This window comes from Sarcophilus harrisii, chromosome 2 (assembly GCF_902635505.1).
Source record: "Sarcophilus harrisii chromosome 2, mSarHar1.11, whole genome shotgun sequence".
NCBI lineage: Eukaryota > Metazoa > Chordata > Mammalia > Dasyuromorphia > Dasyuridae > Sarcophilus > Sarcophilus harrisii.
The window spans coordinates 34,396,004-34,417,171 of NC_045427.1; the positions used below are offsets into that span (position 1 = coordinate 34,396,004).

A 21,168-nucleotide genomic window follows, 5' to 3' on the forward strand; every position below is an offset into this window, starting at 1 on the left:
CAAGGAAGAACCAGGAGTCTCAGAACTAGGTTTTGATTTCATGTAAGGCATAACATCTTGTAAAATTTGAGCTCTCCAGAAATGGAATTAGGTGGCTCAAATTGCTCTTCCTACTACAGATCTTTTGGGCAGGTAGATATTACAGTGGATAGAACACTGGGCTTGAACTCATCTTTATGAGTTCAAATCTAGCCTCAGACTCCAAGTGGATGTGTGAACCTAGGCAAGTCACAAGCCTGCTTGCCTCAGTTCTCTCATTTATAAGATAAGATGGAGAAGGATATGCCTATTATTTTTGCCAAAAACACTCCAAATGATGTTATTAAGAGTCAAAAATGTTTGAACAATAAATACAGATCTTTAAGGCTGTTGACCACTTGCTAGTTATGTTGCAAATGGGATATATGCTGAAATCCCTTCTAACTATGAGGTATTGTGATCTTGTATCATCAGAGCTCACTAGGATGGCCAAATATAATATGAAATGCATTAGGAAGAAAGTCTAGAAACACAACACAGAGTTAAAACAAAAATAAAAGTCAAAACATCAGTATGCATTTATTAAAAACTATGTAGCAGGAACTATGCTTGGTGCTGATATGAAAGTGAGACAGGTCCTGCCTCCAGTGAGTTCACATTCTATTAGGCAGGATATGTAACATTCAAGAGAAGCCACAGGATAAACCCAAAAGAATGAGGAAATGATTTAGGGAGAGAGGTACCAAAAAATGAGGGAATAAGAAATACTGGGGAGAGTAAGGGAGGAGGGGGAAGAGGAAAACATTAAGATATTCAGACTGAGATAATAGTAGTTGCTAATATTTATCATGTGTACTTATTTGGTCCCCATTACCAGGATGAAACAAGTTGATTCTGTCTTGTTTGCATAGAATGATGTGAAGCTGGAATTTACTTGGCTTTGAAATTCATAAAAGTCCAATCTCTGAAATTGTCTAGTTGGCATCTTTAAATAACCTTAGGCCAGAAATGTCAACATCTCAAGCCACTCGACCCTACACTGTGCCCCCCATCTCCTTCATGTCCCCCAGTTAAGAAAGATTACTAGCCCAAACCCAACTGCTCAGTCAATATGACTGCCTAATGTGTTATATCTGCTTGAGCCCATGAAGCTATTTTCATATAAAATAAATAGTACTGAAAAAAGTGCATACCCAGTATGGGTTCTACTAGATCTGTTAAGTGTTCTTGCTGGTTGAAAGCTTTCTCACATTATTTACATTTACATTTATCACCAGTAAGAATTATCTGATGTTTCTTTAGGTTTGAACCTTAAACCTGAGCTGTACAAGAAAGTTTTCTCAATTTCTTACATTCAAAGAGGTTCTTAGTTTCTATTTTGCAAAGGTTAAATTTCAGCTATATCCTGTTTACATCGGTATAGTCAAAGGATTTCCCTCTAGTATGAATTTCTTTTTTAAAGTTTCTAAACGAGTTAAAAGGTTTTCCATATTGCTGGCATTTTTAGGGTTTCTGTCCAATATGAAATCGTTTATGGAAATGAAGGTTCCCCTTACGTTTGAAGGCTTTTCCACATTCATTGCATATATAGAGTTGAACATCAATATGAGTTTTCTTATGTCTCTTAAGATGTCCCCTATACTTGAAGGCTTTTTCACATTCATTACATTTATAAGGTTTCACTACACTATGAATTTTCATATGTCTATTAAGGCCTCCATTCTCCCTAAAGGCTTTTCCACATTCATTACATTTATAAGGTTTCTTTTCAGTATGAATTTTTTTATGTCTATTAAGGCTTCCCTTCTGCCAAAAGGCTTTTTCACATTCATTACATTTATAGGGCTCTTGCCCAATATGAACTGCCTCATGTACATCAATGCCTTCTTTACACCTGAAGGTTTTTCTACATTTAACACATTTATACAGTTTCTCTCCAGTATGAATTTTCATATGCTTATTAAGAAGATCCTTATGGCTGAAGGCTTTCTCACATTCATTACATTTGTAGGGCCTCTCCCCTGAATGATTTGCCTCATGTACATCAAGGCCTCTCTTAAATCTAAAGGCTTTTCCACATTCATTACATTTATAGGGTTTCACTGCAGTATGAATTCTCTTATGTACATGAAGGGTTCCCTGAAGTTTGAAGGCTTTTCCACATTCATTACATTTATAGGGCTTTTCCCCAGTATGTGTTGCTCCATGTACAACAAGGCCTCTCTTAAACCTAAAGGCTTTTCCACATTCATTACATTTATAGGGTTTCTCTCCACTATGAATTTTCTCATGTCTACTGAGGGATGCTTTGTCCCTAAAAGCTTTTCCACATTCATTACATTTATAAGGTTTCTCTGCAGTATGAATTCGCTCATGTCTACTAAAGGATGCTTTGTCCTTATAACTTCTTCCACATTCATTACATTTATAGAGTTTCACTTCAGTATGAATTTTCTTGTGTCTATTTAAGGGTCCTATAAGGCTGAATCCCTTCCCACATTCATTACATTTATAGGATTTCCCTCCACTAGGAATTCCCTTCCCACATTCATTACATTTATAGGATTTCCCTCCACTAGGAATTCCCTTATGTTGACAAATACATCCCTTCAGGCTAAAAGTTTTCTGACCTGTATTACATTGTTCAATAGGCTTTTTTTCCTTGAGATTTTTCTGATGAACAGCTAGGTCTGAATTGTAGCTGGAAGCCTTACCACATTCACCAAATGTAGGAGATTTCACTCCAGCCTTAATTACTCCATGTACATTAAGGCTTGAATTGATGTGGAAGGTTTTATCACATTCATTAATTCTATTTGGTTCTCCTTGAGAACACACTCTATGGGAATGACTAAGTTTTGAGAGGTTACTGAAAAACTTCCAGTATTTACTAAATTTACAAAGCCTGGAAATTCTGCTGCATTCAACTATTGGCTTCATGGATTGTCTTTCCAGGTTGTTTATCTGCTTTTCTAATCCAGTGTCATAATTCCAAGCTTCTCCCAATTTATATCTGCAGAAATCATCCCTTAGGAGTCTCTCTCTGATTGGCTCTCTGGCAGCAATACATTGCTGTGGAGTTGACTCCTTGGTTTCATATTCTCTTTTCTCAACAGGGGAATCTAAAAGGAACACAAAAAAGTATCAGCACCCAGTGCTCAATGCTGTGGGAAAAGAAAAGTACTTTATGCTCAATTCTAGATTCAGTTACCTCCATTAGAAAGAACAGTGACTGACATGGACAAGGTAGAAGAAACATGATCAAGAGGGAGCTGAAGCCCAGAAACAGGTGAAAGGAAAGTAACAGAACTGCCCAAGACTTCAAAAGTGTGAGCTGGAGAAGAAAATGGTGAACTATTCCAGGATCTCCACCAAGAAAACCCCAAACCGGATCACAAAGTGTTGGGCAGGACTCATGTCCTTAATAGAAAAGAAACATTCAGGCTGCCCCTCAGTTGGAGAATGGCTGAATAAATTGGAGTATATGAATGCTATGGAATACTATTGTTCTGTAAGAAATGACCAGCAGAATGATTTCAGAGAGGCCCAGAGAGACTTACATGAATTGATGCTGAGTGAAATCAGCAGAACCAGGAGATCTTTATACACAACAATAAGAATATACGATGATCAGTTCTGATGGACGTGGCTCTCTTCAACAAGAGATGTTCAGACCAGTTCCAATTGTTCAGTAATGAAGAGAGCCATCTACACCCAGAGAGAGGACTATGGGAAATGAATGTGGAACACAACATAGCATTTTCACTTTTTCTGTTATTGTGTGCTTACTTTTTTTTTTCCCTGAGGTTTTTTTTCTCCTTTCTTTCTAGATCCGATTTTTCATGTGTAGCAAAATACCTATATAAATATGTATACATATATTGGATTTAACATATATTTTAGCATATTTAACATGTATGGGACTATCTGCCATCTAGGGGAGAGGGTGGGGGGAAGGAGGGGAAAGTTGGAACAGAAGGTTTTCCAAGGGTTAGTGTTGAAAAGTTACCCATGTATAAGTTTTGTAAAAAAAGCTATAATAAAAAAAAGAAAAAGAAAAGAAAAGAAACATTCAGAGATGAAGTGAATTGCTCAATGTCACATACTAAGTATTAGAGGCAGGCTCTGCTACGTAGGAATCTGGAGCTCATTTAGTAACACTTCAAATCCTCAAAGCCTGCTTTCATGTCCTATGTTTCCCTGTACTAAGAAAATTCCTAAATTTGTCGAGATAGAAAACCAAAGTGTGAGTACCAATTATGACACTTATGAGGTCACCATGGATAAGTTAAGATGATGTGCCTTTCTAAGATGGGAATGATACAAATACCATACATCCAAAACATTGGTAAAACATTAGTCATGCAACTAGTACATTAGTAATGTTATTAAAGTCACTAATGACCTTAAAGACAATTTTCCATGAAACAGTGGAAATGGCTGACAGCACCAATTAAAACTGGAAAGAGGAAATAGATGGAAGGTGTAGATGGCATCTTTATAAGATCTGCCTCTGAAAAGAATGAGACAAATTGGAAGCAAGATAAAATAGGAAAGAGGATGGAGCAATGGTCTGATTTTTTTAAAAGAAGTCAGACTTAATTATACCTGAAAAGCTCTTTTCCCCTTATCTCTCACAAGAGACTCATCAAAGAGAAAAAATAATCTAAAGATTTAAGAATAGAAAATACTTATGGAAATAAATAATAAGACAACATATGGGTAGAAGGCTAAGCATGATCAAGAAGAATTACAGCTTTTTCTGAGACTAGAGAGAAATACAAGGGCAGATTTACTAGAAAACCATTTCTTGACATGGAAGGTGAGGTTACAGGAGGAGTGGAGGAAGGACAACCACAGCTCCTCTCCTCAGGCCTATGGTCCTTGAAAGAGAGCTCCAGGCCCAACATTTCCAAGGTAACTCACGCTAATGACCCAGCCAAGCTCCTGCTGGCAGTGAGTCCTGTCTCTGCCTAGATTTCTGGGTCAGGGGTTTTCAGCAACATCTGACTCTTTGCAAGCCCCTCTGAGGGATTTCTGGGAAGACATTCATATCTCAGAGGAGTTTGCCATTTCCTTCTCCACATCATGTCACAGATGAGACACACAGGGTTAAGGGACCTGACCAGGGTCTCACTGCTGGGAAGTGTCTGAGGTCAGACTGGAACTCAGAACCCTGAGGCTCCTTCAGTCCAGGGCTGGCTCTCAGGGGATTGTACCCCCTGCCCACCTGGTTATTACTCACCCTCAGAAATGCATCTGGGGTTTTCTTCCCTTGATAGCCAGGGGGCTTCACGTCTCTCCAGATGAGAAATCACAGCTGGTTTAGTTACTGGAAGCCCTGCTCAAGGAGAAGTAAGTGGGAAGTGCTGAGAACCCAGAGACACCTCAGAACTCAGTCCTGGTCTCTCTCTAAAGAAAAGGTTCATGTCTGGAAATGCCAGTGGAGAAGCATCAATGATCCCTGAAGGAAATTTCCCTCAGCAAATGTGAGGGAAGGGACAGAGCCTTTAGTACAGACCCAGGACAGAGGGGCCACGTTCACCCACTCCTAGTCTGCTGGGCTTTCTTTCTCTGCCCTGGGGCTCTATGGAGAACCTGAAGCCTGGCTGAGCAAAGAGTATGGAAGGAGAGCCTGCAGGGCTGCAGAATGAAGCTGCTAATTTCCAGCTGTACAAAGAAGTACTTTTTGTCTAGGAGGTGCAATAATAGCTCACAAACTGCCCAAAGGTCTGAGGGCATCTCTACATGAAAGGTATTTGTGTGACTCACCCTCCCTGTCCAGCAAATTCAAATCCAGCCAAGCTCCTCAGCCCCCACAGCCATGGACAGATGGAATTTACTGACCTTGCAGTGGCTCACACATGATGCTCTCCCTGCCATCTCTGCAGGTCACCATGGGATGCTCCCCCAAATCTGCCATGTCCTGCTCTTTGCCCTTCAACTCTTGTAACTCTAGTTTCATTCACAGCTTAGCAAAGGGAAAGCCATCTTTGGCTCATCCCCATACTGGCCATTCCCATTCATTAGAATTAACTTATTCTGTACTGACAATTACATATTTCATTTTCTCTCTGGATAGTATAGAAGGTCCATGAGAGCAAAACCTAACTTTTGCCTTTGGTCCCCTAATGACTACCATAGTTCTGGTACTCAGTTGGAGCTGAATATATGCAGATTAAGTGATTAAAAAAAATTAGCTTACCAAGAGAGACAAAGTTCTCATAATTCTCCAGCATCACGTCCCTGTACATTTCCTTCTGGCCAGGATCCAAATAGTTCCATTCTTCCTGGGTGAATTCCACAGCAACATCTTGGAATGTCAGTAAATTCTGAAACACCACAGAACCCCAGCTTGAGAGATGAGAGAGACATCAGAACCCATCTACTAATGAAGAGTGGGCAGGATGGGAAAGACACCCTTGGAACTCAAAATGAAACCAAAAGATGAAATAAATGTTGTTTTGTAAATTTTTATTTACTTTTCTGCATGAGCTCTTAAAAGCCAGCTGCAACACTTTTCCTTTTGGTTTCCTTGCAAAACCTTGCCTATCAAATTTTTCTTTTTCCTTCCTTCTCTCCCTCCTTCCTCCATTGGACAGCAAATAACCCAATATAGGTTAAACAATTCTTCTAAATATATTTTCACCTTTATCACACTGTGAAGAAAAACTAGATCAAAAGGGGAAAAAATGGGAACAACAACAAAACAAAAAATAAACAAGGAAACAACCACAAAAAAGATGAAAATACTAGCTTTGATTCACATCCAGTTTCCATAGACCTTTCTCTGGATGCAGATGGTTCCCTCCATGACAAATCCACTCAAAGTGCCTTGAAGCACCTCATTGTTGAAAAGAGCCAAAACCATCTCAGTTGATCATGGCATAATCTGGACGTTGCTGTGTGCAGTGTTCTCTTGGTTCTATTCTCATTTAGCATCAGTTCATGTAAGTATTTCCAGGCTTTTATGAAATCAGCCTGCTTATTATATCGTACAGAACAATAATATTCCATTACATTCATATATTCTAACTTATTCAGCCACTTATTTGCCAGTTCCTTGCCACTACAGAAATTTCTGCACATGTGGTTTCTTTTCCCATTATATGATTTCTTTGGGATAAAGATCCAACAGAGACATTGCTAGATCGAAATGTATACGCAATTTTAAAGTCCTTTGGGCATAGTTCCAAATTATTCTCCAGAATGGTTGAATCATTCATAATTGCACCAATGGTATATTAGTGTCTTAGTATTCCCACATCCCTTCCAGCATTTATCATTATCTTTTCTTGTCTTCTTAGTTAATCTGAGACTGTTACCTCAGAGTTATCTTAATTTGCATTTCTCTAATCAATAATGATTTAAAGAATTTTTGCATATGACTAGAAATGGCTTTATCTGAAAATTGTTCATATCCTTTGACAAATTATCAATTGGGAAATTGCTTGTACTATCAGGAATTTGAGACAATTCTCTACATATTATACAAATGGGGTCTTTATCAGAAATATTGGATATAAAATTTTTTCTTAGTTTTCTGCTTCCTTTCTAAACTTAGCTGCATGGTTTTTCTACAAAAACTTTTTCATTTAATATAATCAAAATCATCCATTTTGCATTTCATTATGTTTTCTAGAGGTTTTTTTTTGGTCCATAAATTCCTTCCTTCTCCACAGATCTAAAAGGCAGACTATCTCTTGTTCTCCTAACTTGTTATCCTTTACATCTAAATCATGACCCCATTTCAAACTTGCTTGGTATAGGATGTTAGGTGTTGGTCAGTGCCTAGTTTCTGCCATGCTGTTTTCTAGTTTTCCCAGTAATTTTTTTCAAATATTGAGTTCTTATCTCAGAAACTAGGATCTTTGGGTTTATCAAACACTAGATTACTATAGTCACTGACTTATGTTATGTGAACCTAATCTACTTCACTGATCCATTATTCTATTTCTTAGCCAGTATCAAAAGGTTTTGATAACCAGTGCTTTATAATGTAGTGTTAGGTCTGGTACAGCTTGCCCATCTTCTTTTATCTTTTTTTTTTTCATTGATTACCTTGAAATTCTTGATCTTTTATTCTTGCAGATGAATTTTGTATTATTTTTTATAGCTTTGTAAAGGAATTTCTTGGCATTAGGGCACTGAATAAGTAGATTGATTAGGTAGAATTGTCATTTGTATTATAGTAGTTTAGGCCTATACATGAACACTTGATATTTTTCCAACTGTTTACCACTAACTTTATTTGTGTGCCAAGTATATTGTAGTTGTGTTCACATAGTTCCTGGGTTTGTCTTAGCAGGCAGACTCCCAAATATTTTATATTCTTTACAGTTATGTTCAATGGGATTTTTCTTTTTATCTCTTCCTGCTGGTCTTTGTTGGTAACATATCAGAAATGCTGATGGTTTATGTGGGTGTGTTTTATATTCTGCAACTTTGCTAAAGTTCTTCATTGTTTCTGGTAGTTTTTTAATTGGTTCTCTAGCATTTTTTAAGCATACCAGCATATCATCTGCAAAGAGTGACACTCCTGTTTCCTCATTATCTACTCTGATTCCTTCAATTTCAATGAAACAGAATTGTAAAAAATTTACTCTGGAGACACTGTGATGTTCCCAAATCCAAAGCTATGCCAAGTTCTGTTTTTGGATACAGAATAGAATGGAATCAAACCTACTGGTTTCTGTTTCTAGTCTGGTTGGTTCTCAATCCAGTTTTGGATGCATCTGGTCTATTAGCATGGGGCTTAGCTATATGTATTCAACAACTAACAGTGCACATCAGGTTGTCTCAGTACAACATTCTCTGTTGAGATGGTCTGACCATTTTCTGTTGAGTGGCTACGAGTCTAATTAAGATTTTGCAGTGGCCTGGACCTTAATACAGTAAGGCCCTGGGAAAGCTTATCATGAGGCAGAGTGACATGGTGTAAAAAAGAGCAATTCTTTCTTTTTCTTCTATGGGATTTAGGACAATTTAGTTGATGTAAAAAAAAAAAAATCAATAAACTATACCTTAATATAGAGGGCTGAAACTATTGAGTCAACGCACTGAGGTCAGGACTGCTGAGCACTTGAGGCTAACTTCTGATTAGACAATAATACTCTATGGGCACATGCTTGGAAAATGGTTCTTTTCACTCTCTGTACTGGCTCAATGATTGGTGTACAGAGGATTATAGGAGGGACTAGGGGGTGGAGTAAGATTAGCCAGGAACCCTCTCCATGGTAGACCAGAGGGAAGGTGGTTGCAGAGATTCTGCTTCCATCCTAGTTCAATCCTGAGTCTAAGACCAAGAATAAAGACGGACTTTTGCTTATCCTGACTCTAGATGATTCTAGGGTGTCCTGGGTGCTAGTGCGGCCATTACATCTTAAGATCATTGTAGCTTTTTATCCAATAATTTTATTATTGGGAACATAATTACAGAATGTTTTTTGGGGGGAAACAAAACTAATTGTTCAATACTTTTAACATCCTAATTTGTCTTTGGAGAAAACTGGAACAAAGGAAATGTCTGACCATTGAGAAATAATGGCATACTGATTGTGGAATATTGATTGTAATACTATAATACTATTAAAATTAAAATGAACCAAGAACATAAAGAAGAAATTATTGAAACAATAATTTCATTAAAGAAAACAATACTAATGAGAAAACATAACATATAGGATGTAATCAAAGCAGTACATAGAAGAAAATTTATACCTAATAAAAGAGAAAAAGCAGATCAAAGATTTAGGTATGAAACTGAAAAAGCTAGAAAAATAATAGATTAAAAATCACAATTACATAAAATTGGAAATTCTGAATATCCAAGAAAACATTAAAGAAATCAAAGACATGAAAATAATTGATCGAATCAATAAATTTAAAGATGTTAGAAACACACCTAACATTTAAATTCAGGTATCAAGGAAAAATTATTAAAGAAGAATCTTAAGGAATCATCTTTTTTTTGGGGGGGGGGGCAATTAGGGTTAAGTGACTTATCCAGGGTCACACAGCTAAGAATTAAATGTTTGAGGTCACATCTGAACTCAGGTCCTCCTGACTTCAGGGCTGGTACTCTAACCACTGTACCACCTAGCTGCCCACTAAAGGAATCATCTTAAACTTTCTGGCCAGATATGCTCTCCCCTCATATTCCGGAAGAAGGAGCACTAAGCACAGAAACCAGAGAAGCTTTATACCTGTTAGTTTACCCATAATCCCCTCCCTTGAGACAACAGATTGGTCCTTTCCCTCCAGGTAAAAATCTTTGCCCAGTGTAGGATTCCTATATTTATAAGCATTTCCCCTCTTCTTTATCCTACATCCCATGTTCAAAACTGGCAAAAAAAAAAAAAAAAAAAAAAAAAAAAACTCCTCCTATAGGATATGCAGTTTAAGAAGCAATTAGTCTATTAAGCAAGTTCTGATCACTGACCCCAACCAGTTTGAGCTAGATTGGCTATTATCTTCAGTTTATGGTTTTCTCACCAAAAGACTCTTTCACGTTGGCAGAGTCTGCCTGTGCCTTCCTAGCTCCCAATTCCTAATCTTCTCCAGGTTTCTGAGATAGTGAAGCTTAATTATTCTGTGTTCTTAATTTCTGACATTCTGAAAACTCACTGTTTTCAAAGTGCCTTCAAAGTGCCTGTTTTTCAAAGTGCCTGACTCCGTTTCCCTAATTGGTTCCGCCTCAGTTTCCCTAAATTGTTCGGCTTAGTTTCCTTAACTGTTCTGCTTCAATCCCCTTAGTTGCAAACCCATCCTCTGGTTCATTAAGACTGAGGGCCACTTGCTCTAAGGTTATAAATTGTTAATGTGAGACTCAAGATAAGGGGGGGTTCAGACTTCCTGGCTCCTAACTCCTTCTGTCATCAAGAATTTATGGCACTACCCCCTCAAAATATCCCAAAAGATAAGACTATCCCAGATACCTCATTGACATCTTTACTTCTGTTTATCTGATCAGACATCCTGATTCTGGTTCCCTAATTTTTCCCCTATCGTGCTAGAACCAAATTTATGGTCCTGAAACTTCCCACTCTTTTCTTCCTTTGTTTCTAGAGTCCTATAAAAAAAACCTGGGATTCTCACATTCACCACTGGATACTTTAAGACGAGAGTCCTGTCCAGTCAATCAATTAAACTCTCCAATTAATAAAATATTAAAAACTCTCTAATCTCTACCTTACCTCAGTTTCTTCGGCATTACAATTACCTTACCTAATCTGGAAGCTTGCAGCACACAGTGGAAACCTAACTTTTCAGGATTTCTCACACTATTTTTATGAATCAACCCAAAAAACCCAATCACAATAAAATGGATGAAACATTGGTTAATTTCTTAAAAAAACAAACAAACAAACAAACAAACAAAACCTGTTCCTGTTCTCATTCCTCTGCCAGCTGTGATTATGCTGAGCCAGGGACCAGCCAGATGGCCTACTGAGGGCTGCCCAGAGGGGGAGGTTGGGCAGTGGCCCTGGGCTGACTGCCACCAGGAAGCTTGGAATGCCATCCTCAGGCAGGCTCTCATGCTGACCACAGGGTCCCTCAGGTCCTGGGCTACGACTTTAACTGCGGCCTGGGCTGCAGGATCTCTGGCTCCTTAACACCACAGGTTTCCAGGCCACCAGCTTCAGTTCTGAGGGGCCGCAGATGGACACCAGGACTGAACAGAAGCTGGGGCTTTGGAAGGAGAAGCAGGAGAGCCAGACAGGCCTGAACACGCGTCATTGTCCACTGAGGGCCTACACCACCTTCTGGGGCTACTCTGTGAGTCTCATCAGCCCTGGTGACCCAGAGACCATCAACACCTGGAGCGACACTAACAGTGGGTTCTTCTGGGGACAACTGCGGGAGGCAGAGAGGAACTCTGACCACACGGGGGCCCCTCCTGCCCAGATGCATTTAGTCTGAAGGGGAAGGACCCGAGACAAAATGCCAGGACTGGAGACCTGCCCCTCCTCACTGACAATTACTGAAGCTTTGAGAACTGCTGGCTCCCAACTTTGGGCCAGATGCTTCTGAGGAAAGTTTGGGAGAAGGAGCAGAATGGAGACCCGAGAAGATGACTGCACAAGTGGACACAGAAATCCTTGATCCTGACTCCGTATTACTGAGCACGGAAGAACAACATCCCAGGGCTAAGCCCGGCTCTGACAGAGGCGTTTCCGGGGGATATAATCTCCACTCATGGAAGAGAGCAGGACTTGTGCTGGACATTGTGCAGGATTTCCAGAACTCTCAAGCCCTCTCTGCCAAGCTCACGGGCCTGATGGTCCTGGGGAAGGCCTGCTGACACACATGGTGCCCAGGCAGTGCCCAGGCTGAGCCCACGAGAACCGAGCCGATTATGCTGCGTACAGCAACACGGGCCAGGAACTGGACGGCGCAGACTGGACCCCGAGCCCGGACGGCTCAGTGTCCTGGGGTAAGATCAGAACGGAATGGAAGCTGTTAAAGGCTATACTGATGTTGTCTTCCCTTTGCTTGTGGCAGAGACTTTGGCCCAGAAAATCAGCACCAGACAAGAATGATGAGAGCAACTGGGTCTAACAAGAATCTGGAAGCTGGGGATTCTGGATTCTATTTGTTGTTTCACATTTACTCCCCAGAAACCCCAACTTTCATGGTGCCCTGACCAAGGTCAGCAAATACCTGGACCTGAGATAAAGGGCTCTTTATGTGGCAGGTGATGGTACAAATCCCTAAAGTCAATAATATCCATGCATCGCACCCCCCCCCCAAAAAAAAAGAAAGAAAGAAAACAATTTACCAGTATGAAAAATGAACAGGGTGAATTTACCACCTCTGAAGAGCAAATATAAGTAATTAACTAGGAGACATATTGCCCAAGTGTGTGCCAATGATTATGAAAATATACAGGAAATTCATGCATACTTATAAAAATATAAATTGCCCAGATCGATGGAAGAGGAAATAAAACATATAATCCAACTTGAGGAAAAAAAAAATTTGAGCACGCCATCAATGAACTTGCCAAAAAAAATCCACCTAGTCAGATGCATTCACAAGTTAAATTTTCCCAGTTTAGATAACAATTAACTGCAATACTATATGAATTATTTGGTTAAATAATTAAAGAAGTTCTATCAGATTCCTTTTATGAAACAAATATGGTACTGATTCCTAAACTAGGAAGAACCAAATAAAGAAAACTAGAGACCAATTTCCAATAATCCTAATTGGAATATTGATACAAAAATTTTAAATGAAATATTAGGAAGGAGAAAGATTAGAGAAATTTCTAACAAGGATAATATACTATAACCAAGAGGGATTTATACCACAAATGCAGGGCTGATTCAAAATTTGCTATACTATCAGCATAATTGAGCAGCCTAATAACAAAATCAACAAATTATATGATTATCTCAATGTATGCAAAAAAATCTCCTGACAAAACAAAGCACTTAATAATGCTCTTAAAACATAGGAATAAATACAATGAAAAGTATTATCCATCTAAAATCATCAGAAAACATTCTCTGTAATAAATATAAGCTAGAATTCTTCCCAATAAGATCAGGGTAGAAGCAAGAATGCCCATTACCACCATTATTGTACTGGAAATGTTAGCTACAGCAAGAAGAGAAGAGAAAAAAAACTGAAAGAATTAGCATGAGGAATGAGGGAAAAAATACTACAATTTGTAGACAACATGATGGCATCTTTAAAGAAACCTATATACACTCTCATAGACACCTCCATGCATACATAAACACATGCATACACTGAAATGCACTTACATCTCCGTGCACACACACACATATATACCCACACAAGCAATCACAAAGACATACACATGGATCTAAAACAACCAGCAGGGCTGACACAATGCACATTTCTCTCCTGATGGAATCACTCGGTTTTCCTTTGTCAGAGAACAAGGATCCCAAGTTATTCCTTGTGGTTTTTCAATAAATTCTACCCGGAATCCTTGTTACTTCGCTGAAAGTCTCCTCTTCCTGACTCACTAACTCTGCTCCTGACCTTCTCCTTCACTGGCCTGGCTATTCCTTACATTTCCCTACTCAGGGATTCCCCTTCCCCTTCTCTTGCCCACCCCACTTTATCCCGCTCCCATTAATCTGAACAACCACCTTTTAAGGTCTTTATAAAAAGTTAGCTGTGATCATTCATGCTCACAACAATGGGTCAAAGCGTGCCCTTAAACCTGCACTTCTCCTGATTCCCAAGTCCCCCTCCCCTGTTCCTTTTTACTCATGGCTTCCCTCAATAAGATACCACAGCTATCTCCCCATACACTGAGATCCTTGAGGGCAGAGCCTCTTTTTGCCTTTTTCCATAGGTGTTTAATCACTGTTTGTTTGTTTACATTTTTCTTGCTGAAGCACCAGTAGATACCTAATCAATGCAGGTAGTCTTTAGGACTGCAGTCTATCCCCTCTTAACTGCTAAGGAAAAAAGTAGGACCCAAGGGACTAGCTCAGGTCACACTAAGGAGGTCCTGAATGGTGTTCTCAGGCCGTCATCCTCTCTACCCAGTAACTATGCCATTTTAAACACTTTGGGACATTTATCCTTGGCCACCCAAGGGAACCCTTCACTGTTCCCCATGCTACTAAGCTCTGCTCCTTAGCTCTGTTTCAGCCTTTGGTCACCTTCACATGACCATCATGTGGCAGCTGCAGTGACCAGCTTCTGGGATCTGACTCAGAGCCTCACTGGATAACCCACTTCAGTCGCCTCCTGGCCCACCCTACAAATCAGTCCTATGTCCATTCACATCAGGAAGGGGATCCAGAAGATGAAGACATTGCCCCATATCCCAAAGGACTTTGGGCTCCATTTGTTTGGAGGGAAACTGATTGTTGGGAAGAAGAGACCCCAGCAAAATGCTACCCAGGGTCTGAGTGGGAAGCAGGAAGGCACACCCTGATGTTGTGCTTATCTCTGTGTAGAGGGCTGAAACTATTGAATCGATTACTGAGGTCAGGAATGCTGAGCACTTGAGACCAACTTCTGATTGGACAATACTCTATGGGCATATGCTTGGAAAATGGTCCTTTCCACTATCTGTACTGGCTCAATGATTGGTGTATAGAGGATTGTAGGAGGGACTAGGGGGTGGAGTAAAATGATCCAGTGACACACTCTAAACAGTAGATAGGGAGGAAGGCCGGGAAGAAGGTGGTCGCAAAGATTCTGCTTCCATCCTGTTCGATCCTGCGTAAGGAGACCGAAAATAAAGGTTGAGGACTTTTGCTTATCCTGACTCCAGCTAATTCTGGGGTGTCCTGGGTGCGAGCGTGGCCATTACATCTCTGCTATGGTGCCCTGGTGACTGACCCTGTATCCCTATGATGTCACCAAACACTCCCAAGCCCATAGTCCCCGCAATTCACTCCCACTTTTTGGACACTACTTAACAAGTGTTGGGGATTTGGCCCCAAACATTACAGTGTTGGTCTAATCCTCAACCCACTTTTCAAAAGAGTTAGCAAATTAAAAGAATGGGGGACCATGAGGTCTTCATGGCGTTTCGGACAAAGAGAATTTTGAGAAAATTGATCCCTGCAGCAAACAGGGAAAGAGCACTGATAGAGATCCATTCAGCTCCACTGTCCCACCTAAGGGAAGTCCTGCACTCTAACATCAGAAGTTTTGTCAAATCCCTCAGACCCATCCTCTGTAGAATCCTCAGGCACCTAGCCATGCCCTGTCTAAAATCCCAGTCATGCCTCTGACGTTAAATTTTCCCTATAAAACCCACTTGTGGAAATCAAGCCATTCTTCAATTGATAAATGGTCAAAGGATATGAACAGACAATTTTTGGATGAAAAAATTGAAACTATTTGTAGCCACATGAAAAGGTGTTCCAAATCACTATTGATCAGAGAAATGCAAATTAAGATAATTCTGAGATACCACTACACACCTCTCAGATTGGCTAAGATGACAGGAAAAGATAATGACAAATATTGGAGGGGATGTGGGAAAACTGGGACACTGATGCATTGTTGGTGGAACTGTGAACGAATCCAACCATTCTGGAGAGCAATCTGGAACTATGCTCAAAAAGTTATCAAACTGTGCATACTCTTTGATCCACCAGTGTTACTATTGGGCTTATATCCTAAAGAGGGACCCGCTTGTGCAAAAATGTTTATGGCGGCCTTGTTTGTAGTGGCCAGAAACTGGAAACTGAGTGGATGCCCATCAATTGGAGAATAGCTGAATAAACTATGGTGTATGAATGTCATATTATTGTTCTGTAAGAAATGACCAGCAGGATGAATACAGAGAGGTCTGGAGAGACTTACATTAACTGATGCTGAGTGAAATGAGGAGAACCAGGAGATCATTATACACTTCAACAACAATACTATATGAAGATCGATTCTGATGGATGTGGCTCTCTTCAACAATGGGAGGATCCAAATCAGTTCCAATGGATCAATAATGAACAGAACCAGCTACACCAGCAAAAGAACTCTGGGAGATGAGTGTGGACCACAATATAGAATTTACACTTTTTCTGTTATTATTTGCTTGCATTTTTGTTTTTCTTCTCAGGTTATTCTTATCTTCTTTCTAATTCTGATTTTTCTTGTGCAGCAAGAGAACTGTATACATATATTGTATTTAAGATATATTCTAACATATTTAACATGTATTGGACTACCTGCCATCTGCGGGGAGGGGGTGTAGGGAAGGAGGGGAAAAGTTGGACAAGTTTTTGTAAGGGTCAATGTTGAAAATTTACCTATCCATGTTTTGTCAATAAAAAGCTATTAAAAAAAAAAAAACAGCAAACCTACTTGTGGGGCTCCCAAGGCTGCTGCCTTCCTTTGGGTCAGTCCTCCAGGACACTCCGCCTCCTGGTGTCTTTCCCCTTCCCTTCCCCCCCATTCCACTTGGTTTCACCTTGCTTCCCATCATGCTTCCCATCGATCCTCCTCTTTACAGCCAACTGACTCTTGTATGGGCCAAAGTTCCTTTCGGGATTTAGGCTGCCAGCTAAGGCCCTTTCCAACCTCACGGGGCTCCCTTTCTAGTGGGTAACAATGAGTCCCACTGAGAAACTTGACTTTCATACGTTCCCCCACTCTATTTCATATTTACCATTCCCAGTGTCCATGGAATACCTTCATTTTGTCTGCATAAACAGACAGACTTGTCCTGGCTAAATCTACATTTGCCACAGAGAACGGCCGTTGTGAATTCTTCACAAGACCCAACCCCAACTTTTGGGGCCTCCCATCACCTGCTGTCCACGAAAACCCACAATATCTGGTTCTCAAACCACATGAAGGCAGCAGAATCAGAACCTAGGACTTCTGGGGCTCCTTTCTCTCTCCCCCAGCTCAAGCCAGGTCTCGCCAGTTGGGCTGCCCCAGCCCAAGCTCTCCCGCCCACAGACACTCACCCACGTGGCGAACATGTCTCCTCAACATCCTACTCAAGTAGGGGAAACGATTCAACATAGACATCTCCCCAAATGCGCCTGCTCAGAGCTAGCGTGACCCTTGCTGGCATCCGTCCGAACCTGAGATTCTTTTTTTTTTTTTTGGTCGCTTTTGGGAAATGTAGTCTTTTGGCTGACGCGCAGGCGCACCGGCTCGTTCAAGTCGCGGCTTAAAGGGGCTTTGGGTAAAGCACCTGCTGCAGGGACTAGGCGGCGGGGGTGAGGGGCGCTAACCGAGGTGCTCTCTACCCTCAAGGCGTTTCTTCTGTGCGTAGCTGGATGGGAAAGGGGATGGAAGTAGGCACAGAGAAGTGGCTTAAAATGTTTGCCAAATAAATACCCTATTCATCCGCAGAAATTTCTGGTGCTTCTAGAAACTCCGTGTGCAGGCTCTAGCGCTCTGCCGGGAAGAGTGACGTCATGGGATGCTCCGCTCTTAGACAGCCCTAGTCCTAGCGCGCATGCGTACAGTGCTTTTACCTGCCAAGCGTACTGGGGCAGAGATCTAGATCAGTCCAGTGCTGGAGGGAATCTCAGGGCCGGGCTTCTGCCCAGCTTCGCCTGTGACATGTGCGGAAGCTGAGGCGGCGTGTCTGTGTGTGTGGGTGGGACTTGTCCATCACTGCCCAGGGATAGTAACGCCCAGAATCTCAATCCTCCCACTCCTGAGAGATCTTCCAGAGGCAGCCTTCCTCCCGGCCTTCCCTCCCGCGCCCTGTCCCGCTGTTTTCAGGGTCACCAAATAGATCTTTATTAAGCTTCTGCTGTGCCAGAAAATTCCCCTTTCTAAGCCTCAGGAGCAATGTTTGTGGAAAAGACGAGTCAGATGTAATTAACAATGAATCATTAGCCACTTATTACATAATAGAAACATGGTTAATATCAAATATATTCCCTATTGATATTGCTGATACAGTATCAAATGATGCGGTTTGTAGTTACCAATTAATGTTAGACAGCAAATACCGAGGTTCAGTTGTGAAGAAATCACAATGGCGTGGTATATGAATGTTATGGAATATTATTCTTTAAGAAATAACCAACAGGATGAATACAGAGAGGCCTGGAGAGACTTGTAATACAATCGCAGCTTAGGACTAGATATATTATTTTAAAAGTTTACCGGGACTTAAACCCATAAAAGATTTTGTTTGGCAAGGTTTTTTTTGTTTTTTTTGTTTTTTGGTATATATATATATACCTTTTTATTTACAAGTTATATGCATGGGTAATTTTACAGCATTGACAATTGCCAAACCTTTTGTTCTAATTTTTCCCCTCCTTCCCCCCACCCTCTCCCCCCGAAGGCAGGTTGACCAATACATGTTAAGTATGTTAAAGTATAAATTAAATACAATATAAGTATACATGGCCTAACAATTATTTTGCTGTACAAAAAGAATCAGACTCTGAAATAGTGTACAATTAGCCTGTGAAGGAAATAAAAAATGCAGGCGGACAAAAATAGAGGGATTGGGAATTCTATGTAGTGGTTCATAGTCATCTCCCAGAGTTCTTTCGCTGGGTGTAGCTGGTTCCGTTCATTACTGCTCTATTGGAGCTGATTTGGTTCATCTTATTGTTGAAGAGGGCCACATCCATCAGAATTGATCATCATATAGTATTGTTGTTGACGTATATAATAATCTCCTGGTGTTTGGCATGTTTTATATATTTAAACTTATCCTGGAGCAAAAGATTAATCACTAACCAAACTTATAGATTCTATAAGTTATAGATTCTGTAACCCTAAACAGGCTCAGTTCTCAGGCTGATGACCTTGCTTACTCTGATGGTTTCAAGAAAACTGGAAAGTTTACCAACATTGACAGAGATCCCAGGGAAGGTGTGGAGCTTGCAGTTGCCCACCCCAATTATTCTTAGCGTTTTCATGGGTTGTGCTATTTGATACGTCCCCCTACTTTGTGAAGGAGGAAAAGGAATGGCACATCTCATACTTGGTGGTGAACTGATAAGACTCACCATGATGACAATAGCTCCAAGTAACTTAGTAAACAATTTTCCTAAGTAATAGTCAAATACTCTTAGCTGTAAAGTCCAGAAGATTTAGAAAAGAAATGGAAGCAAGGAGACAAATTTATCTACTTCTCCATGTTATTGATATGCTAATTTTATGTCCTAAGGGACATGAAGGAGTGGTCTCAAGAATTTGGTTATCACTGACCAAGAGGTAGTAATGTTTGTAGGACTAGTCTAAGGCCAGAAGACTTGAAATCATTGACAGACAGACAGCCTGTTAGAACAATAATCTCAGGATCACTATTATATCTTCCCTAAAGTTTAAGAGAAGAAATATTATCATATTCCTAGACCAGAAGACTTTTATAATCATTGACAGAACAATAGCATTCTTAGATCTGTGGGTCTCAGATCAGATTCCAAAGCCAAAAGATTTAGAATCACTGACAGATTTTTAGAACAAAAGCACCCTAAAGTCAGGGAAACGTTAAAATTATTGCTGTCTTCCCTAGAAATTATATTACATAGAGAGAAAAACAATTATTCTTTTCTTTTTATTAATAGCTTTTTATTTACAAGTTATATGCATGGGTAATTTTACAGCATTGACAATTGCCAAATCTTTTTCCTTCCTTCCCCCCACCCCTCCCCTAGATGGCAGGATAACCAATACATGTTAAATATGTTAAAGTATAAAGAAAAACAATTATTCTAAAACCACAGATGATTACATTTCAAGTTGATCTCCGGTAACATTGAAGAAGAGATAGTGACTGAAGCTGTAAATTTATGAGTAAATTCCCTAGACCAAAACAGGTTTCCACCTTCTATGAAAATTACAGCTTGAGAACTGCCTAGAACTCTGAACCAGCCAGGTGTCCCCCAAACTGCACAGAGCACTGAACCTCCAGGCAAGAATATTCATCTTCCTGAGTTTGATTTGGTCTTAGACACTTTCTGCTTGAGGACCCTGGTCAAGTAACTTAATCCTGTTGATCTCAGTTTCTCCACCTATTAAATGAGCTGGAGAAGGAAGTGGTAGACCCAAGGATCTCCACTAAGAAAACCCCAAACAGGGTCACAAAGTATTGGACAGAACTCAAGACTTGGACAGAAAAGGAGCATTGAGAGGTGAAGTGAATAGTCCAATGTCACATTTAGTAAGTGTTAGAAGCAGGCCCTGAATCCAGGTCTGGTAACTAGGAAGCTGGTGCTCTTTACACTGGGTAACACATCAGACCCTTAGAGCCTGCATTCATGTTGCTATATTTCTATGTATTAGGAAAATCCCTAAATTTGTTGAGATAGAAAGCCAAAGTGTGAGTCTTTATTGTGACATTTATTAGACAGATCACCATGGGAAAGTTAAGATGTTATGTATTTTCACAGACCTTATTCTAAAATTCTAAAATTCCAAACATTGGTAAAACATTGGAAACATGTTACCAATATATAGTTATTATTAAAGTAAGTAATGATCTTAAAGACAATTTTCCACAGAACAGTGGAAACAGCTGACAGCACCAATTCAAGGTGGGAAAAGGATTGTAGGAAGAGGATAGAAAGGATAGATGGTATCTTTATAGGAAATGTCACTGAAAAGAATGACACAAATTGGAAGGAAGATAAAATAGGAAAGAGGATGAAGCAATGGTTTGGTTTTTTTTTTTTAATAGAGGTCAGACTTAATTAAACCTGAAAGTTCTTTTCCCTTTATTTCTCAGAAAGGACTTATCAAAGAGAAAAAATA

At 40.1% G+C, this 21,168-nt stretch overlaps 1 protein-coding gene across 1 annotated transcript; it reads right to left on the reverse strand.

Annotated features, from left to right (window-relative positions):
• Positions 1 to 300: 300 nt before the first annotated feature.
• LOC111718879 (zinc finger protein 160-like) lies at positions 301 to 17,980 on the reverse strand. Its single transcript, XM_031949844.1, has 4 exons — positions 17,400 to 17,980; positions 6,185 to 6,311; positions 5,225 to 5,320; positions 301 to 3,101 (listed from the first exon to the last, which is right to left on the reverse strand). The coding sequence occupies exons 1-4, from the start codon at positions 17,412 to 17,414 to the stop codon at positions 1,483 to 1,485; spliced, it is 1,857 nt and encodes a 618-aa protein (XP_031805704.1). The 5' UTR covers positions 17,415 to 17,980; the 3' UTR covers positions 301 to 1,482.
• Between the last annotated feature and the right edge of the window lie 3,188 nt (positions 17,981 to 21,168).